General features: G+C 41.6%; 2 protein-coding genes across 3 annotated transcripts; one reads left to right on the plus strand and one right to left on the minus strand.

Annotated features, from left to right (window-relative positions):
* Nucleotides 1-694: 694 nt before the first annotated feature.
* Nucleotides 695-21,057, minus strand: LOC139142018 (uncharacterized). 2 transcript variants are annotated; one of them, XM_070711804.1, is made up of 2 exons: nucleotides 20,972-21,057; nucleotides 695-5,094 (listed from the first exon to the last, which is right to left on the minus strand). In XM_070711804.1, exon 2 carries the CDS (start codon nucleotides 5,000-5,002, stop codon nucleotides 2,759-2,761), a length of 2,244 nt encoding a protein of 747 aa, XP_070567905.1. In that variant the 5' UTR covers nucleotides 5,003-5,094; nucleotides 20,972-21,057; the 3' UTR covers nucleotides 695-2,758. The 2 variants fall into 2 exon arrangements, with proteins under 2 accessions (XP_070567905.1, XP_070567904.1); XM_070711803.1 differs by lacking the exon at nucleotides 20,972-21,057 and adding an exon at nucleotides 11,302-11,437.
* Nucleotides 19,930-21,864, plus strand: LOC139143005 (tripartite motif-containing protein 2-like). Its single transcript, XM_070713195.1, has one exon. It carries the CDS (start codon nucleotides 19,930-19,932, stop codon nucleotides 21,862-21,864), a length of 1,935 nt encoding a protein of 644 aa, XP_070569296.1.
* Nucleotides 21,865-21,978: the final 114 nt, after the last annotated feature.

The raw sequence follows: 21,978 nt of genomic DNA on the forward strand, positions 1-21,978 counted from the left end.
ATGTGAAAGAATATCAGCGATTGGTTGAATAAATCCAAACGTTTTAAAGTCAGCGATTGATAAGTGAAGCTCTGAAAGGGAAGCTCTATAACTGTTAATTTTTGACATGACCTTTACTGAGAATATTCTACAAACCATTTGTTCCGCCGAACGTTGTACGTATTTTCACCATAGGGGGCGTCCACTGTGAACTGACCTATGCAGTTGGTCTCCCACCCAGTGTATGAGTGACGGAATCTCGATAGATGAGATTACACAATACCTCAACTTTCCATGTATGAAATTCTGGAAGAGCATTGATGACAGAAATTCTAGATCAGAACTTTTTAAGTGAGAAAGATAACATCTCCCTTCAACAACAGAACCGCAACAGGTATAATTTCCTCAACTACCACTTTCTTACGATACCCCACCAAATTCTAACGGTCTCCTGACGGCTAACCAACTCCTAGTACTTCCATGATTATCTGCTTTTATACATCCTTGAAAACTGCCTCTGGTGGAGTCGAGATCGCTCTCGCTATTAAAAGCAATTGTCAAAGTGTCATCTCTTTTGCCGTACTTGTGTGTGTGTGTGTGTGTGTGTGTGAGAGAGAGAGAGAGAGAGAGAGAGAGAGAGAGAGAGAGAGAGATATTCCGTCTTTCCACTCATGTGAACTCCGTGATGTACATTCAATAGCCGATATCAGACAAATTAAAAGTGAAAAATAGCTGTATTTTATTATTGTCAGATTTTGCGGCCCATAAGGTAGAAAATTTACACGAAACCCTGATAAAAGGCGAAAGTTGTTCAATTCATGAAAGTGTCGATAAAACACTGATACTAATAACATTACAAACGCAAAATCCACATAACTTAAAATGGATACAATAATTTACCCTTCTTTTTTGCTCACTCAAAGTTTTATAGTGAGTGAAATGTACTCGAAGAATCGTGATCTATAACTAGACTTTGTACTAAAATTTGGCTGCCATGAAACAGATCATATCCCGGTGACATAAATGAGTTGTCTAACGATATCACACAGCCTACTATACTGGCCGAATGGGAGTTCTGGAAGATGAGATCGCATCAAAAAGCATTTGCGTCGATAACAACACATCTTTCCAAAATCCAAAATGACATTTCAAAATAATTTCCATGGTAAAGCATTGAGATAAACCGTTACAAATGCATGCAACACTATTAAATGAAAAGTAATCGCACAAAGTACGCATATTGGAATTTTACAGGATGGAGAAAGCACAGTGGTGGTGTATTGACGTGGGTTTCAAAATCGATGCGTGTTGTACAATGTCCTTCGAGAAACGAGGTACGAGGCTCTTCGCTTTAAGTATAATCTTCATTCGTTTTGGCACTCTGTTTATTATTCTGATCCGTGTAAAAATATATTCCTTTCATTCTGCTCACGGAAATTCAGAAAAAGCTTATTTGAGACTTTATATCTGGAATTTACTAATTTCAAAATTGATTTCGCGGACGTTTTAACGTTGCTCTGTTTTGTTTTTGTTTTTTTTTTGTTTTGTTCGTAAACAGACGTTTAACAATGAATCAGGCATCTGCGTAACGCAGCTAAATTCTCACATCAAAGTTATGAAAATGTAGTAAAAGATCATTTGCGAACGGAGGCTTTACTATTATTTGCATTAAGAAATGGGCATCGGATGCCTGTTTCAAATCGATCGTAACTTTGGAATTCACTACAAAGACTGCTTTTGCAAAGTACGTATGTGTGGATGAATGACTCTATGGAAAAATGGATAAACTGGGGAAAATTACTCTCTGTTATCAGATGAAAGCGGCGTCACAACCCTCTATGCTGGATTGATAAAAATATTGGACCACATCCTCTGCAACCCCTAAGACGAAAACAATGCGATGACTTTATACCATTGAAATATTCGTCTACTGCGTTCGACTAACTATATAAACGCATCCCGGAATACGTTTAGTGTTGGCAGAGTCGTTAAGGCGCCCTCCGACGTCCAATGTATGTCTACATTGTAGTTGTTTCCATTCAGTTTTGACGAATTATATTCGTGACTGCATTAGTCGCCTGCATTTATAATTACAACAATTACATTGTGAAATGCATTTTGTTTACCTAAATAATCTTCAGATATATTTAAAATATTAAGTTCTGTCAACTTGAAACCTCAAGATCACTCAAGTATATATTTACATATCTACACAAGGCCTTCAGCGGAAAAAAATAATTGAGCTCATTACAAAAAGTACATGAGTCACAAATTTCTGATTAGCGAAGTCTCAATTTGGCAAGTAAGCGTTTGAAATACTTTATGTTATACAAATATTTACAACTGACTGAGAGAAAAACAATTTCCGTCGGTGAGTGAATAGCTACACACTTTCCTCCGCACGCTTTTCGCGAGATGATCATCGTATCCATGGTAACACTTTCGCAAGCTTCACATAAACGGCTTGACGGGAAATATCAGGCTGCCCTATGTTATTCTGCGTGTTTGTAAGCCTAGTTAACTTGGTCGACATTGACCGAAACGCAAAACAAATATATATTCGTATTTTCCTGGTGATTTTTGCTTCCTAATGATTGACTTTGAAGAACTGAAAATTCCCCACTGATTACACCGACTCAGGTACTAGTAAAACTTGGAATATCCTTTTGTCCAATATTGCACTAGCTGAGATGGTTTTTGCTGATGAACTGAAGTCCCTGACATAATCCTATTTTCTCAGGTGTCCGGTCTTACAACTGAGATTTACGGCGGGTCCACATCACCAGTCATTCTGAGCTAGTCGATCTAGAGAGAAACCATAGTCCAGAGACGAAACGGGCCTTTCTGCTATAAATGTCACAGATCTGTTTATACTGTGTTGTTGCTGACCTATCAAAACGCGCGACCAGCGAGTCTTCGCCGGCGCCGACCTCGGCCGCAGGGTTGGGAACATCACTTTCCCCGTGAGTGGGTTGATGCGATCGATACGGGTGGTGGTGTCAGGCGCGGATGCAGCGCTGAGCCGACTGTAACGCCCTCTTGTGGCGTCGAGAGTGAAACTCTGCAGTGTCGACGTCGACTCTTCCAGCTTGTTGTCGACTGTATCGAAGGGATTTGATTGTTGTAAATCGTAGGTGCGTGAGTAGGTGGCGTCGACGGGTAACGACGAACTCTCGTATTTGCTCGGTTTTCGACCCAGAACGACTGTTGTGTTTCTGTGAAGTTCCTTCCTCAATCGCCTCAGAACTTCAGATTTTGTAGGTGGCTGGAAGAGCCGGCTTGTTGCTTTCGGACGGTATAATTTTATCGGGTTCGTTTTGTACGGATTGAAAGTCTTATATATCATTGCCCATTCATCCCGAGTCGCAACACTTCCCGTTTGTGACTGATAGCTGCGTAAACTAAAACTTGAAAGAGGACGACTAGCTTCCTTCGTCGACGAAATCATCTGCGGCGGCGGAGATGGGGGAGGCGGACGCTCATACTGTTTCTTTAGAGATTCAGTCTTCTCCAGAAGCGCCGCCATTAGATCGGCCGGCTGTTGATCGCCAAGTAGCTCGTCTAGAGTATGGGGCTTTTCTGCTGCGATTTCGTCTAGTCTTTCCGTGCTCTCCGTAGTTATCTCCGACGTGTTTGAGGAGCTATCGATGATCAGAAGTGGGTCGAGCGAAAGAAGGAACTCGGACAGGCGTAGCGTTCCCTGTGGACGGTGCAGCTCCAGCATCTCGTCGATGTCCTTGTCAAGGAAACCGAAGCTGGACAAACACTCTCGCAAGATTTGTGGCTGCTGGCGAAATCTCTGTATCTCCCTGGCGGCATCGTGTCGACATTGGCGGTCGACATGGCTGTATAAGTTGTATTGTGGCATGAAATAATTTGGACAGAAGCCCTTCAGGAGACAGTTCAGAGTATCCTCCAGTAGATGGAGAACACACACAGCCGCCGGGGTGTCCTGCCAATAATTAAGTTTGTGCTTCTCGCACGCCCACAAAGTGACAGTCTTAAGATAGTACGGGTGAAGAGCCAGGCGAACTCCGACATTTTCGTCGCAGATTTTGCGGATGACCGATTTCAGGCACTGGTAGATGGCCAGTTGTTTGTCGTTCAGCATGCGCATCAGTTCTTTTTCGACATGCGCAGTGGAGATGCGGAAGAGGATGCCGTCGGAGTCGTGATCGGCCGGGAGTGGCTTTGCCGTCAGGTGGTACCCAACCCGCCGCAGGCGGTCCAGAGAACGCCGCGGCGGCCACTGCCGGCGGCGGTCGAACCACCCTTCCGCCACAGACGGCCACCCTTCGCACGGGATGCAGAGAACTAGGTCCGCTCTCGCTTCTTGAGTTTCGGCGGGCATTTTGAAACCAGCGTGACTTGAGATGAACGACGTGAGCGAGTCCTGATCCAGCAAGGGCGAGCTGGACTCCTGGCAGCACTTGTCGAAAAGTCTCTTCTGCAGCTTGACTGACGACAAGTAGAAGTTGTTTTTCTCGTCGTCGATAAGATAAACAACATAATCCTTCCAGAGTGAGACCATGTCTTTCTTGACTTGCACGTGAATAAAACCGGGAAAATCTTCATTGACCTCCAGAGCAACATTATTTTGCTCCTCGATGGTGATGGCGATGTTATCGAGGATAAACATCACATCCACATCGATGCACTTTGTCTCCCCGGCAACGGTGTCGCTGTCTCCAAGGTAACTAGTCTCCGTTATCATCACGTTCTTCAGTTGGAACGGCGGCTTTACGTCGAAGATGAAATGATACTTCTCCAGCAGCATGTCGTGCTCGTGTTCTGAAAACGTGTCCTCTTCGTCATCCGCGTCGTACTGGTTGTCTACGTAGAAACCGTTCTCTCTCTCGTACTGCTGTATGGTTTCATCGCTAACCGATTGGTCGTCAGGCGTCAGCTCGCCGTTAGCAACGTCACCTCCGAGCCACGCTCTCTGCGTTTCAGCATTCTCTGCCTCGCTGGTCGCCACCGACGCCTGCACTTTATTATCACAGCTGGGCGTTCCCTCCTTCATGATTGTACGTGTTGATTATACGGAGTATTCTCTTCTTTCGAGCGGGAGATTCAAGCATGGACTGGCTACCCTTTCATCGCTCTTTTGGACATCTGCAAAAACAACCAAAAGACGACAGGTGTAAATGTGTAACTATCCATGATAAGACTCTTGTGCATGACGGCACTACGCTTTCAACCATAGACCCTCGAGAAATATATCGAGGGTCTATGTTTCAAACATCTTTCTACCTCCATGGTTTCAGCGAAGATTGACGTGTTACATTCCTATCTCTATAGATCATCTATAAGTTTGCCTACCCTCAACACAAGAACATAATCTTTCTTTATTGGCAGCCAAGGTGCGTGCAATCTCGAGTACCACTTACAATCATCTTCACACCTTTACAACCATTGACAAGTAAGCTGTCTGGCGGGCTTTGTTATTTATTGATGGTGTTATTACGGTATTGTCGTCTTATTTCCCGCGGGACCGGCAAGCGCGAAAGTTGTCGTCAATTTAATTTATTCACTTCACATGCAGATGGATCTTATAAGTTGGCAGGGGAACGGGGTCACGTCACGAAGTATTTGGGTCAAAAACGATGACACTAGTATTGTCCCACAATTCAAAGGGATGTGAGATAGACCTGGAGTGATCGGGTCTATAGTGTGTGTACACTAGGAACGACAGGGACATACCTTTGTAGAGCGGGGCGTGAATAGCGGAATTTTTTACATGGAGCAAAACACCCTGTACGACTAGGTTTGGAGGGTTGACTGCACTGTGACATCGATTCCAAAGATGATCCGACACACGTTTCAATTCCGAAACGTGCATCAAATATAACTCACAATCGATCCTTAACAACATTTTATTGTCGAGTTGTTTTAGACCTGTGCAGAATTTGTGGGCTATTGAAGGAATAAACTTCGGTAAACTCTGTAGCGTTAATATTGATGCGACTACGTCGTGGCGGAGTGATATATGACGAAACTAACAGTAGGGGCAAAAAATAAACGTTTGATTCGTTCATCCGGTGTGCCACTTTATATATATATATATATATATATATATATATATATATATATATATATATATATATATATATATATATATATACACACTTCTTGTTTAGTTCAAGATCAACTGGAGTAGAGTGCTCAATACTAGAGTAGAGCTAAATACACAACTGAGTTGATCAGGATAATCTAAAATATTACATTTCCACTACAAATTTGTTTCGTATAGGCTGCAGAGCCGCATACACTCATCGGGTGGCTGTGATCGGCTCTGCAGCCTATACGAAACAAATTTGTAGTGGAAATGTAATATTTTAGATTATCCTGATCAACTCAGTTGTGTATATATATATATATTATATATATATATATATATATATATATATATATATATATATATATATATATATATATATATATATGGTCGGTGTCACTGACTTTATGAACATAGAATGAATCAGAGGTCAAGGAGACGAAGTGTACAATAAGTACTATGGCTTTTCATATTCAAAGCCACTTGACGTCGTGCAGTGTCCGAGATCATCGGAACTTGTCGAGTTTTGCAGACTTATTCGATTTCGAAGCACAAAATGGCACTGGGGTTTTGTTTTTCCAAAATGCTGCCCGTGTTTTTTTTTCTGGTTTTAATTTGCCTCCATTGGAGTCTGAAATATACAAAATTCAAACGGTTACCATACTACGACGTTCACGAGTTTTAACGGTCCCCGTTGTTAGGAACATTAACAGATCAGTCAGTTGCTCGGCACATTACTCAAAGGCGTTGCCGTCGACTAGGCACTTTTCTATCTGTCCCTGACTAAATTATAAAAAGTCTACTTGGGCGTCATCAAATTTTACACTGCTTTGTGCTCGAGGCAAGAAAAGGTCCGGGACTTCTCCTTACATCTGGAAACCTTGTAAATGTGACTTTTTAGAACTTCAAATGTTCCGTAACCTATTCATTACAGCTCTGTGGACAAGAAGCTTGTCAATTTGAAAATGTTATTGTTCCAGAACGGACCTGAACATATCTCGGTTCGATTGTCAGTTTAATTTGCCGGACTCTTGACAATGTTTTGAGTCCACATTATCCAATAACATACACTCAGAAAACCGGTGAATTTTATGTCCCATTGATTTATCAGTAGCTCTTAAAACATTTCATTAAGTGCGTGGTTCTTCAACCCTGTAGCTAATAGACTGGTATCTGTGGAATTGTCGTCATTGGCGTAACTGCAAGCGTCCTCTGCAGTGTGGCCGGGACCTGAGTCAGTTTCTAATTTCAAAGCAGCTCTTGGCATGTATCTCGCAAGTATACAGTTATTGAACAACGCAAAGTCTGCTTTCACCGCATCTCGATTATTCAAAGCACCGAGTCCAGAATTTCGCAATGCCAGTTGAGCTGTCAGAACGTAGGGGACCGTAGGTTCTCCCGGGATACTGTATAGGCGCCGTTTCGTCCGTGCCCGCAGGTGAACACCCGGCATTACGTGACACTACGACGGTCATATTCACAGCGAAACCTGCCGCAGGGTGGTCGGGATTCTATTGACGTTCCCTTCTAAGTTGTCCTTTATCTTATTGAACTCTTTAAACATCGGCAAATATGTACATTTGTCAAACTTCAGAAAGAATAAGATACCCAATGCTGACGTTACACAGAGAGCTCTTGTTTTTACAAACCCAGCAACAGCATCTCACTCGGTGTGAGGATTCATTGATACTGCTTCCAGCGTAACTGTAACATACATTGTGACACATCAGTTGGTATAGCCTTTCCAAGTTCAGTGTCAAGTTGTTAAGGAATTGTTGCTTAGTCTACGACCGTAGTACAGTGCGGTACTGCGCTCTGCTAATATATATATATATATATATATATATATATATATATATATATATATATATATATATATATATATATATATATATATGCGTGTGTTTGTGTGTGTATGTGTGTATATGTGTGTGTGTGAGAGAGAGAGAGAGAGAGAGAGAGAGAGAGAGAGAGAGAGAGAGAGAGAGAGAGAGAGAGCATCCGAAGAAAATTGAATCATTTCAACATTTAATACATAGAGTATGGTGTTGGCATCAACAAATAGTTACGCATGCAGTATATATTTAATATACGTTTTATCCATTCTTGGGCCTAATATTATGCTGTCCTCTACACGAACTAGTATTATATGGTGAATCTTCAAACATATTACAGGCCTCCTATGCATAATTTATGCGTGAAAACATTACACTGCCGTGGATGGTTGGCGTGTCTCCTTAGCAACTGAAACCACTTGAACAGAGTACTCGGCGTTGCGCTACCCATTTACAGTGAAGTGCACTTATTGTGTATTCCATTGCAAGTATACTTGCATTCCATTATCATCAGCTACGCATCAGTCGCTTTGAAACTCGTATGGCAAAATAACTCATTAGGCCGCGTCTCGTCTTACACATTTGTTAATAACACATTACTGCCAGTGCATGGCGGACACAGTAAATTGGCATTCGCAAAATGGCAAAGTTTGAACGGATTTGTCGTGAAAGTTTGAAATTGTTGAGTATTTTTGTTACGTTTTCATAAGCTACGTATTTTGCATGCTATAGCTTCATGTTTAAAGGTCTGGTGGGATTCCAAACGTCATCGAAAACCAGGATTTGTTTCAACGCATGACCTTGGAGAATTAGCAATGACGTTCATGCTTATTCTAACTTGATACAAAGTTCTGTGTTGTCTTTCCCGCCGTTTAGGGAATTGAAAGTGAGGTTTTCCACGTTTTATTGTTCTTCGAATTTCCATGTAACGTGAGGAGTTCAGGATCCTCTCTCCAGTTTTCAATAAATAGTTACGTGTTTATTGTTAACTATTGCGAGTCCAGCTGTCTTCTGAAGTCCGATATTAAAGAACCTCCCCCCACAGGATTAATCGTTTGGTTTGTGTTTCCAAAACGACAGCGTGCATATGATATCGGTGTGCAAGTAGATGCATTAGCACCATTTTATTCACCCGGGGTGGGTTCAAGCCTTGCATAAGTTCTAAATAACGTTATTGATAATCTGTAAGACGAAACGAGTTCTGAATGAAGTTTGCAAGGCGAGTTTAATACGACTTCATTCGTGATGACAATGGAATGTAGGTAGAATTCCATTTAGGCACTTCTCAAATACGCGTCATCCTTGCTCTTAGCGTACGTTTCAAGTAGTACAGCTTCCGCAGCAATGGAAATGTATTGGTTCATGATTTGTACATTCCATTTCTTTGACAATGTTATGAGGATTTAAGGGTCAAAGGCGGCCATTTTTCATGAATTTTGTTTGATGCGAGATACTACCTATATTGTTTGACATGTGGAAAGATACTGAATAAATGGGTGACCATGCATATATTCGACCCAGGTTTTAGACATGATACACGAAACTATCGCGAAAATGAAATTAATGGTCATGACCATTAATTCTCTCTCTCTCTCTCTCTCTCTCTCTCTCTCTCTCTCTCTCTCTCTCTCTCTCTCTCTCTCATGCCGACTCCTGTTAATGACAATGACTCTGATCAGACCGCAGACAGAATTGGCAACATGGGAACACGAGAAGAAGCCATGCGCTTTCCCCCTTCCTGATTTATGATGTTCACGTTTTCTGAGAACACAGAGTTTTCCCTTGTCTGTTGCGCATAACCTCAGCCAAACTCCTTCTCTCCCCATGTAATAATAACTAAAGAACAATGAAATAAGATGGACTCCTTTCTAGCTCCATAGGCAAAGTTACAACACGCACGAATTTCAGATATATTAGTTTGTGGTGGCGTGTATCGGACTCAAATGAAGCAAAGCCACATTTAATGTTGGGCGATATTGCCACATTACCAGTAAATTCTACCGTGTCTGGCCTAGCGTGATACCGTAGAAACGACATGCTGGTTCGGTAACTGCGTAACTGAAACATTCAGCCACTAAATCGGACAGGATTTGATTCTGGCTTTAAGTATCTCATAAACTCCACAGTCACGTTTATGGAATCAGAAACACGGCTTAAATATGCTGCACTTTCAACGAGACATTGTGTCGTATTGATTGGTTTTGTTACTCTCGGCCACATGACCCAATAAAAGGAACTTGTACACAGCATACATTATGACATTTTTCATAAAATATATTCAAAATGACCACGGGTTTGAAGATTCGAAATTTTCCACAAAATGGCTGAACCGAAACTTGATACATTCCCTTGCGTTTGCTCTCACGGTAAACGGACAATGGGTTTGTTGTGGTACCCCCTGCATTATTAAGCCCATTGATACTGTTGTAAACAACAGCGAATGCCAATAGAAAGGTGTAAAGAAACTTGAGCCGAGAGAATAAATGAAATATACACAGGGAAACAATATATGTGGAGAATGACTTAAAGAAGTTTGTAAAAGCTCAGGTATCGAGGTCTGGTTTAAACTGACGAAGCGTTTCGAAGCAGTCTGGTATTTCACAAAACACTCACTTTCAGTCTTGTAAATATATGATAGGTACACACTGTTGTCATGAATTGGTCATCCCTGACTCCATGTATTATCAAATATTTTTTGTATGGATTGCCTCGAGGCAACTATAGTTCCTGAACAATAACCACGACCCCCCTGGACCTGCATCTGGTTCATAAATTGTCGACCTGAGCCGGCCCATCATTGTTCGTGTAGTTGTGACGATAGGCCTGAATCACAACGGAGAACAGCCGTCCAGATAAAGGGTATCTTGTCAGTTCAAACTAAAACGCGAAATCCTGTTTGTCGTATACAACATTTCAAAATACCCAATTTCTTTAGTTATGAGGCGCTAAATGTTGGCCCCTTAACCTTGAAGGGTACCTTTGTATAACCACAGTTACTCAGAATATAGAGGCCTGTGTATGTGCAATTATTTGTAGTGGCACAGGAAGGATTTAGACGCGCTTACTGACTGACCCCGTCGTTGTCAGGAACAGAGTCTACCAGTGAATATATGGCGCACATACACGTATACACACGACTGACGTACATAGAGGCATGGCGATGTTGGGTCTTTTACACTACTAGTGCTCTATTGGTGACATGTATTATCACCGTCGAGATTTGCGTAACGTGAGTCCGTCGTGGTCAATCTACGCCGGGCAATACAGAGGGCAGTTACTTCGAATGAGTTCTTATATTCGCCAGCACAAACGTGTACGGTTGTCAACAGGTGGTCGTAGCCAACAAACGTCGCCAGACGCTGGCGACACTAAATATTTCGGGACATGATTCCCGCTAGAATGATACTACAAAATCTGCCTAGTACCCACCTGTGTCTTCGTGTGCTTCAAAAACGTTGTAATACGGTGTTGCTCACGAAAACTGACGGGCACTCGCTGTAGCTTGGCGAGAGCGTCTTGTCACCAACAACAACCGGCAACCCACACTCGGTTAAACAGGGGTATAGCATGACCTTATTAATTATTCATGAGCAGAGGCTGCTCTCTGAGCATGCGTAACGTGACCCGCTGCCCTCTTAAGTGTTTTTTATCGTCCAATCGAATTTTCTAACGCATTGCATTGTTCGGCCTTTGCCTTGATATCAAAAACGATCGATCGTTCGATTCAAGGCATTTGCAATAAAATTAGCTTGAGGGCCGCGAATATTGAGTGAGCGTCTGAACTGAATGGGAGAGCTCTTTAAGAATGTTTACACCTTAAAAAGATCGCGGTTTAATAAACCGATTAAACAGAGGACCAACTTCCGAACACGCTAGGGCAGAAGTTGATCTAGTAAGCCGCCAAACCCTGTGTAATTACACATTAAATTTTTAACGTCACACGGTGACAAAACCAAATCAAGCCAAATAAGCAAAAAAAACCCCAAAAACCAAAAACAACAGTTACACCTACACTATTATTTTTCCTCGATCAGAAAAATGTTAGGCCTAACTCTCATTGCAATTGTCTAGCCTCTAACAAGAAATTATATTGTTTTCCCCATTTTTCAAACTTGATATATTCTAGTCGGCAAACTGAACAATTTCAGTCAGTGTTAGTTCTTAAAGAAGCGTCTTCAAGCAACTGAAATTCAAAACCGTCTGTGGCCCATCAATATCGTGGGCTGTGTGTTGTTGAGATGTACCCGGTAAATTAACAGACCCATTAGCTGTTTCATTTTGCATTTACTTGCAAAATAAAATACCATTCAAACATAACAGAGATGTTTTGGGTTCCTGCTATTACGCCGTACTGTCTTTGGAAATGTCAATATTCCAATCCTTGGTGCTGGATTTGGTCGATTGAATTCACGCGTTTACACTTATGTACACGCGGCAGCCATATTTGAGTTGCAAGTTGAAAATTATCTACCTGTTAGAATCTATATTGTGTGTTCGTCGCCATGTTTGAACAATTCTGTGGTCGAACTTTGGCAAACATTTAAGTTGTATTTGGTCCAACCATCAGGGAAAAATTGCAAAACGGTACAGCTAATGGGGCTTTAACCTTCAATAGTTTCATTAGACCTTATTTTCTTATTATCGATTGACGGTAGGTTGGCATAAATTTATCAAGATACATTTGGAATGAGGGAAGTACGAGCCAAGAGGTCAGAGAATACCTGACAATCTGTTTCGCTTAACTACCAACATATCGATTAACACCTATAGCATTCATGCGTGCCCTTATTAATACCCCCAAAATGCATGCTTACACCGAGGTTTCTGTAAAACAAACAAAAATAACTTCAATTTTGAACAAAATTCGCATGTCTTAACAGATAAAACCTAAGGTATGCACGGACACGATGTTTCCAAATATTTTGCAACCTTTCCTGTTTTAGCGACGTTTTAATTTATTCATCGCGGGTAAGATGAAAGACAGATCCAAATTTTGTACACTTGTCAAAGAGAGGCAATTAATTTTATATCTGTGAACTACCGCAGCGTTGGCACACAGACTGCAACCTTCATCACGCGGCTTGCTCTTTTAATGATTACCTGTAAGAAACATACCGTCACTCACAGAACAAAAGACATGTTGCTTTATTCTTCCCGGGTTTGTCCAGCGCTACCTTTGAACATAATACAAGGCAGTTGGCCTTGATACGAGATAACGACGGATCCGAATATTTTAAGTGGAGAAGACCTAGTTACCATGGCGCCGCCGCGATACTTTTTTGTTGTCGATCATATTGTGATGTTACAAAGACAAACTGCAACACATCCTGTCGTCCCTAATTATTTCGCATTTGCGTTTTTGTTTGACCTGGGTTCGTGTTCACCCATGTGGAGACCAAACATCTCAAATGTCACCCAGTGTTTGTCCTAGTCAGTCGTTTCGTAGGTCGAGTCCTGCAAACAAGACGGCTTTCATTACATTCTTCAGAACTTGTTCACCCTACGTAAAGCATCAAACGACGCCTGTCAGTGTATATAGAGATTCCGACTGTTCTGAAGAAAGTTACTTAAAAAATTTAATTGGTACAGATAAATTGCAAATTCGACCAGATAATAGAAGCAGAACATACAGAGATGACTAGGCTTGGTTAAGTCGGTGATTTAAAAAAAAATAAACTCATTTGCAACAGTGTCTCTTGTGTGTAGTCTTTTGAAATTTGGCAGCCTGGGTCAGGTTTCCCTGGGCCCTGGCGATCGAACGCGATATTGCACATGGGCATTGACAAAGCCACATATGCGTAAGACGACCGCACTATCAGAATGTAATATCTTTGAGTCTGCGCAATAGTAACTTAGTTTCTGTCGGGCTGCCCTGCATCGTTTTCACCCCACTCACAGGATTCATATGAAAACAGAATACAAATAATTGCGTTCACTCCACTCACATATGAATCAAGTCTAAGTTATGAACGAAAACCTACGCTAAGGTGATTATGGTGGCGATGTTGCAAACCCTGGCACACTGTTCAGAACAAAGACGCTTCTGCATTGACACGACCAACTTACATCTGTACATTGGTTGGACCAGCTAAGCGGAATGTGAGACTTTTGACACGCTGAAAATGACCGCGCTTTAAGGTGATAGAGAAACATGCCATACGTTTCGAAGAAATTCAAAAATGTTAAAGCTTTGGATATACGTGTTGTGGAGGTGGGGATAACGTTTGAATTACGCAAATAAAAGGCGTATCGGGGTGCACCTAATCCGCCTCTTTTAATCTATAATCCGCTCAACTGTTCTCGCATAACAATGCATAACGTTGACCGTTAGTAAATTTACACTTTTCACTGTCTCATCTAAAATCTAATCACGACTTGTATTCGTGGTTTTTTGAAGATACGCCAGTCAGTTTGCAAATTATTAACGCAGGTAAGGTACTGCAACTGTTTGAGATATCATGGAGGAGGTCTCGCTCACTACGTCAGGGACATGTTAACGTCAGAGGCACACACCGAAAGAGTTAACAACGGTGGTCCTATAAATACATTCGCTTTGCTCAATTCTTCATAGGTGTTGTGTTTTGACGTTTAATCAGCTTAATTGCATTTTTTAGGAAATCGATTGAGCCGATCAAAGTCTGGCAGAATGATGAATTTGTCTCGTATTTAATTGGGAATACTATTAAAATGTGTCTGCTATGCAGTCAGTCGTGCGATTGTATTTGTCTAAGGCGCGTTATCATGGCAACAGGAAACCATGCATGAATTCATACGTCTGGTTATAAGGCTGTCATCATTCTAAAGAAAGCTCGAATAAAATGTTCTGTGATGCGTTCCAAGAAAAGAAAAGGCCAAAAACGGGTGAATGTTCTTTGCGTTAAGAACGCGGTCCGATCACAGACAGTTGTGACGTCACACGGTGCAGGACTACCGGTCCTGGTACCACAGCACGACGATAGTGTAGATTATCGAAGCATGCCGAACACAGGAAAGCAATGTCGAGAGACGTCAAAGTCAATATTATTGCCAGAATCGTTGACGTAATACGTGTATCTATTTTTCCAAGCACGACAAAAAACTAAACCCATTACCAGAATGAATCTATTTATAAAGGGGAACTATTTTCAACGGAAGGTATCCTGCTGAACAGAAATATCGGTAGTACGTTCCGCACTGTGATTGGCTCTTTAAAAATTGAATATATGATGTTTTTCAAAGCGAAGTTGGAGTGGTATGGAGAGATATCCTTACAACCATTATCCACTGACCTGCAACTATCTTATAATGCAACGCTCAAGAGGGTCGACTTGAAAAAAAATTACATTCATTGTTTTTTCAGAAGTGACATGTGCTATAAATACACTGAGATATATGTATTGATTTACAACAACAATATAATTTATATCTAGGCATATATTGATATGCAACGAATACTTTGTATTGTGTGATTTGTATTATGTTATAAAAATATATTATATTATGTAAGTTATTTTACATTATACGTTATGTTATATTACATTACATTATGATTTGTATTATAATCTTATCAATGTCAACATATCAATGTTTGCATAAACTGTCTGCTGCATTTCTGTGGCAAACTACAATATTGTTTTTGAGAAATTTTTCTGATGTGTTAGGCGGCCGATTTCAGAAGTAACTTGTGTTCGGGCGTAGGATTTGTTTTTGTAATTTTTTGATCATTTTTGACAAAATGGACATCACATTTCATTTGCTACAGTTCTCTTTTAAAATTTTAGCAAAATTCTGGAAAAAAATGTGAACAGTGACTTGGGTATATTCCAAAAAAGGCGACAAAAATTGACTTTGGCGCTGGAAGGGTTAATAAATTTGAACTGCTTTTCATTACATCATGTGTTATCATGGCTGGCTTGATATGTACACTGGTGCAAATAGTACCAAATCTTAGCGCCAACTCGACAGGGTTTTCCAAGATGATAATTGTCTCCAGGATGACGGAGTTACTTGCTATAGTCATATTAATCGGTAGCTGGCCAAGTGTGTGGTCTCAGACAAAGTCGAATAAACGAAGATAGGACACTTATTGATCAACTACTGGACGACTTTTTTATTAACCTTCCCGACAAAAATAGATTCAAATCGCTATTATCGATTGGGGTCCGACCTGGTCAATATAGGGGGCCGCAAAAACATGCGAATCAAAGAAACGACATCAGTAAAACCATGATTACAATTTCATTTCTCAGATTGAAATGAATGTACCGTTATCCGAAAGCCAATTCAAGTTTACTTTCGTCCGTGTTTAAAGACAAGTGAATCTGTTGCTGTCGGACCTCGGGAGTGGCAGATACAATAATGATTCCAACTTAATCGCAAAGCGTTCTTGTCCGAGAAATCAACCGAAAGTGTCGCCGAACTCAACAACACTCAACTACACTGACTCGTACGCTTGAACAGATATAGTACGCTGCGAAAGTCGAAGGATTTTCACCTCTTTGGCAACAGAATTCGATAGGCAGCTATTTGCATTACCTTATCCAAGTACAAATCTAAGCGAATCACCGGATTTCTTCGACGTACCTACCTATAAAATCGAATCAATCGTTGGACTCACTTGGATTATGTCAATATCTGCAAAATATTGCTATGGTGTTTATGTTTGTTGTTATGGACATCTGGCAAGAATTGTTATTCTTTGAATTATTCACATTTATTGAAATGGTCTCGCCATCTTTTTGGGGGAAGAAGGGGGAAGGGAAAGGGGTGAGCGGAAGGATGATCTAGGTTCGTATGCCCCTTAACAAAGAACGAAAACAACGTGGAAATCTAATGGCGGTTTTTACAATGTGCATTACACTGCTCCCCCCCTGTCGCATGGCTTTTCTCGGCAGCTGAGTTACTGTGGGCCAAGGCGTTCACCACACGATCTAGGCAACAGCCTACCATTAGCGTGACAGCCTGCTGTTGTTTATTCCTTCAATTTATTGCACGTTTTGATAATTAAATGCCCACAGACTTGAAGCAAGTCTAATTGTACATTCGAATATAAAATTCCCCCAGGAAAATCATACGTTGCTACTTTTCTTGTCTGTCAAAGTACTATTTTATGTTTATTTCGCTTTGTTCGAGACAGAAAGAGAGTTCGACAGATTTCGACAGAGAGAGAGTTCGAGAGAGAGAGAGAGAGAGAGAGTTCGAGAGTTCGAGAGAGTTAGTAAAATGTGCCAGCGACTTTGTGACAAGAGACCACTTTTCAATGTCTGGTTGATGACGTAGAGGGCGCTGTAAAATGCAATGTGGCTCTAACCCCTGCTATAACTCCCTCGCTGTCCGACACATGCATGTCTCACCTGACTTTGCGGACTTTGCATAGACTTGTTCCTAGTCTGTGGACATATAAATGTGAAACCAGATTAAATTGAGAGCAAATTGAAGCAATATACTCAGGTAGGCTGTTGCGTAGATCGTGGGATGAACTGCTGCCGAGAAAATCTAAGCGACTGGGGATAGTCTGTACGCTGCACTACCGTGATGGAATCTATTACTTTTGCCGACTTCAGTGCTTTTTCATAATTTTACAAACGGAAGCCAAAACAAAACAAAAAACACAATGGACCCTAAACTGAGAAACTCATACATGGTTTCATCATATCTCTTTTGGATTTTTGCAACAGTTACTGTTCGGCCTCCCTACACTTGAAATTCGCAAACTGCAAACAATTCAAAATTCGGCAGCTCGACTTATCTCACAGGGAAAAGAAAAAGTGATCACATTACCCCCATTCTTCGTGACCTTCATTGGCTACCTGTTCAACAACGTATCCAAATCAAAATTCTTTGCATCACTTTTAAAGTTTAATGCGATCTGACACCTCTCTGTCTTGATGACTGTTGACAACACGCAGTACTGATCACACCTTGCGTTCGTATTCTCAGGTGAAATTAAGTTTCATCAACCCAATTGGTCGCACAGCTTACTATGGGGATAAAGCAGTCTCAATTTGTGTGGCTCTTATTTTGAATTCAATGCTATTCCACCTTCGAAAATTCGAGCAATCCATTTCGAGCAATCCAGACACTTGATAATTTTAAGTCAGAATAAAACCTATCATTTCAAGTTATTTTCTGCACAAGTTTTAAATGCTGATCTATTTTAACCATTTCATGATTTGAATAAGTCGTTAATTTTATTATGCATTTTTATTGTTGTCAGTTTTTCACTTTTGAAATTCAAGCGCTTTGAGGTGTTGAAATATGTAATGCACTATATCAGAAATTAAGATAATGATTTATGATCATCACATAGCAAAGGAAAGACAAGGCGCTACGGCATACAAAGCATCCATCTCCATTATTGTTATCTCCAAGATAACAATAATACTTATATGGTTTACTCTTAACAAAATTATGAAGAATTATATATTTGCATTGAGGTCGAGAGTTATAGAGAAGTTAACAAGAGTTAAACATTTTGATATTTATATCACTATCACACAGCAGTCTACGTGTCTCCGATGAAGACGGGAACTTTCTGTCATATATACGAAGCCACGGCGATGACGGATTTTAGTACGACGATCAGGATGGATATCTGCTGCGAAAAAGATCACAACCGACAATGGAGGCAATGTGTTCGTATGCAAAGCTCGGAGCCATATCGCTCGAAGGTTTTGAGCCGTTCGGTTGATGTATATCTGCAGAGTCTTCTGGGATACCTAGCCCCGTTTGGATTGGCGGTCGACCGCAGAAAACGTAGACTGGTATGGGCAAACGGTGCAAAGTAACTACCTTAGAGTTACAAGTCTTTGAATGACTGCACTTGAAGTATTCCAAGGAATACACAAGAAACAAACTGTTGGCTCGAAATTCAGCATCACAAAACTTGTATCCAGACACTCACCAAACAATAGATTGGCGTTTCTATGTAGACTTCTGACTTCCAAGCAGAAAGAAAGTGCAAATCCTTTGCCGGTCGTCTGACGTGATAAAGTTTTGCAGGTGACTTGGTTTTCCATAGTCGGTGTTTCATTCCAATTTGCATCGCACGGTATGCTGATTTGATTGAGTATTTTTCTGACAGAATTTTGACAAGGGACGTAAAAAGGCAACAATTAGATGTGTTGATGTGACTAGATTGTACAAACTTTAAGCTCAAAAGGTGTCAACGTTCAAACTCCCCAAGTTTACATAGCGGTAAAGTAATTTATGGCGATTGTAAACATGGTATGAAAAGAATTTAGTCGCCCACGGCTCATTTTAATGTTTCATTATTTCGTTGTTTGTGCTGCAATTCAGTACTCAAAATGTATTCTCCTCCCGGTATGCATTGAGAAATACCGCCATTCACAGTCCTTCCATGGCCTCCGTGATTTAAGTCTGAACAACGTTATGCGGAAATATTTTGAAAATGTTCATCTATATCGAGGCATTAACGGGACTTTTTTGGCATCGATTTTATCGGCATGACAGTTTTCAGTAGATGCCTTGACATTTAGGGTTATCGTTTTCTTGGTCCGTTTACATTTGGAGCAAACCCATGTGGCAACTTGGTATTCTTGGTTGTGTTCGTGTAATGAAGTTTTGTTCAAAAAAATTCCTCATGATTTGAAGTTTTTGTTGTCACACAGGCTTGTTAAGTGCTTGTGCCTTTTCTGTCTCTTATTGGTGTAATCTCTCACATATACGGTGGGGGAGTCGCAAGCGTTGCGATGAAGGCGTGAGCCGTGAGTGCCATAACACTTTGTCTCTAGCAGCTCACGGTTATGCTTGCGGCATTCCCCACCCCTCTATGTGCAAGAGACTACATCAATATTAGTAAACAAAAGGCACAACGTATTGTCGACAGTCTACCGGTGACAGTCGACACGGTATATTATAATATATGCATTCACAACGTTATATGTTGTTCATTAAATTTCGGAAATATCTAGAAAAATATTCATCTATATCGAGGAAGTGCTATGTGACTCTATTTAACCGGCATGACAGTCCCATAAATTAACCCACAAACCTTGATGTCGTCATAGTTCAGGAAGAGTTTAGACATCAAGGGTCACTGCAGATGACACAATCGTAATGGCGGAAAAGGTAACACCAGCGGAAAGTACTGCAGATGATTCTTTGAGGTGTCCAATTTGCTTAGAGCTTTTCCGTGACGCCAAACTTTTGCCGTGTCTACACAGCGTTTGTGAAGTATGTCTTCTGAAACTGATCGAGAAACGAGGAGTTCTGGAGTGCCCTGTCTGTGGTAGAGCCGTGGAACTGGGTGAAGGTGGCGTCACACTCCTAACTCAAAGCTTCCTGGTGAACAGCCTGGCTGACCAGACCAGGAAGAGAGAAGATGAGGGCAAAAATCGTTGCGACGGCTGCGATGAAGAAAACATTACTCATAGATGCGTTCCATGCGCAATGAGTTTGGGAGCAACATGCTATAAGGCACACAGAAGGATACCGCAAACCAGACACCATCGTGTCGTGCCGATCGATGAATACGCCACCGAGCAGGCTGCCAATCCCAGTTTACAACAAGCCAGTGTTCTCTGCGGCCTGCACCCAGAAAACCCCGTCAAGTTTTATTGCGCATCCTGTGAAACACTAGTTTGTCTGGGATGTACCGTTTTGAAGCACAGGGTACCCGACCACGACTTGAAATGTCTTAGCGAGGAGAAGAAAGCGTACGTAACTGTTGTGCAGGGTCATCTGGACCAGCTTAAGGTCAAAGAGGACATGTTCGAAAACGAGGTCTTGGAACTAGAGAAGATGGCTGGCACTGTACCACAACGAGAGGAGACTAACAGCAAAGCTGTGAAGCAATGGGCTGGGGAGGTGATAGAAAATGTCAGAAAAGAAGAAAACAGACTGCTTGAGGAGACAAAAGTTGACAACAGCGCTTTTCTGAAGCAGGTGGACATTTTGTCTGACAACGTCAAGAGGTCCGTCGAAGACATAAAGGAAACTAGGAGATTTTTGGAGCAGTTGATAGGCTACGGGAATGACGGGCAAATTCTCTCTTCCAGGCGGGAAATTACGGCACGTCTAGATGACCTGTCTAAAAGAGAACATCAGAAGAGCGACACAATCAAAGCAATCAAATTCAAAGCAAACAAGGACTACTTACACGGAAGCCTTGGGTCATTTGAAGGATTCGGTGAAAGTTCCAGGCTACTGAAGGCCACCAAGAGGAGGATCGAAAGATTGGCCGCAACGTTCAACGGGCCGCGAGGCGTGCGTATTGCAGAGAACAGCGACCTCTACGTTGCCGAGAGGTTTAACCACAAGGTTCAAGTCCTCGATGAAAGTTTCAGTCACAAAGTTGATTACACATTCCCATCTATCGAGTCCGCTGAACCCTGGGATATTGCCGTTACTTCCAACTACACCTACATTACTGATTGGAACAACAGGCAGGTGCTTGTGTGCGACAAAGATGGCAAATTGGTGGGCACATTTGGTAAGAACGACTTCTGTCACCCCAACGGCATATGCGTCAGCGAGAGAAGCGACATTGCATATGTCGTCGACTGTGATGGAAACTGTTTGCACTTGTACAAGATAGCAAATGCCACGTACATACCTATGAAAACGATTCGTAGAGTGGGTTTTGAACCTACAGAATTTTGTAATCCGTTTTTTGTAACGGCTGATATCTTCCACCGAATTCTTGTCGCTGACTGTAGGAACAACCGAATTCGGGTCTTCGATGAAGACGGGAACTTTCTGTCCGACATGCGAAGCCATGACTGCAGTGACACCTCGCGCGACGATGACAAGGATGGGAATATATCTCGTCCGAAAGCAATTACAAGCGACGAAAAAGGTAATGTGTTCGTATACAACGTACAGAAGAGTATCGTCCAACAGTTTGACCCATTCGGTCGATTTATCTGCACCGTCTTCAGGCAAAACGAACAGTATTCGCCGAATCCGTTTGGATTGGCAGTCGACAGCAGAAATCAAAGGCTGGTACTGGCAGACGGTAACATTAATTGCCTAAGTGTTATAAGTCTTTGAACGGCTGTACTTGAAGTCATTCGGGCAATTTTGTAAAAGGTACAAACAGTTTACCCGAAATTCAGCATCATAAAACTTGTATCACGTTTAGCACTTACAATGTGATACCAGGGG

Source organism: Ptychodera flava, chromosome 10 (genome assembly GCF_041260155.1).
Source record: "Ptychodera flava strain L36383 chromosome 10, AS_Pfla_20210202, whole genome shotgun sequence".
Taxonomy (NCBI): Eukaryota; Metazoa; Hemichordata; class Enteropneusta; family Ptychoderidae; genus Ptychodera; species Ptychodera flava.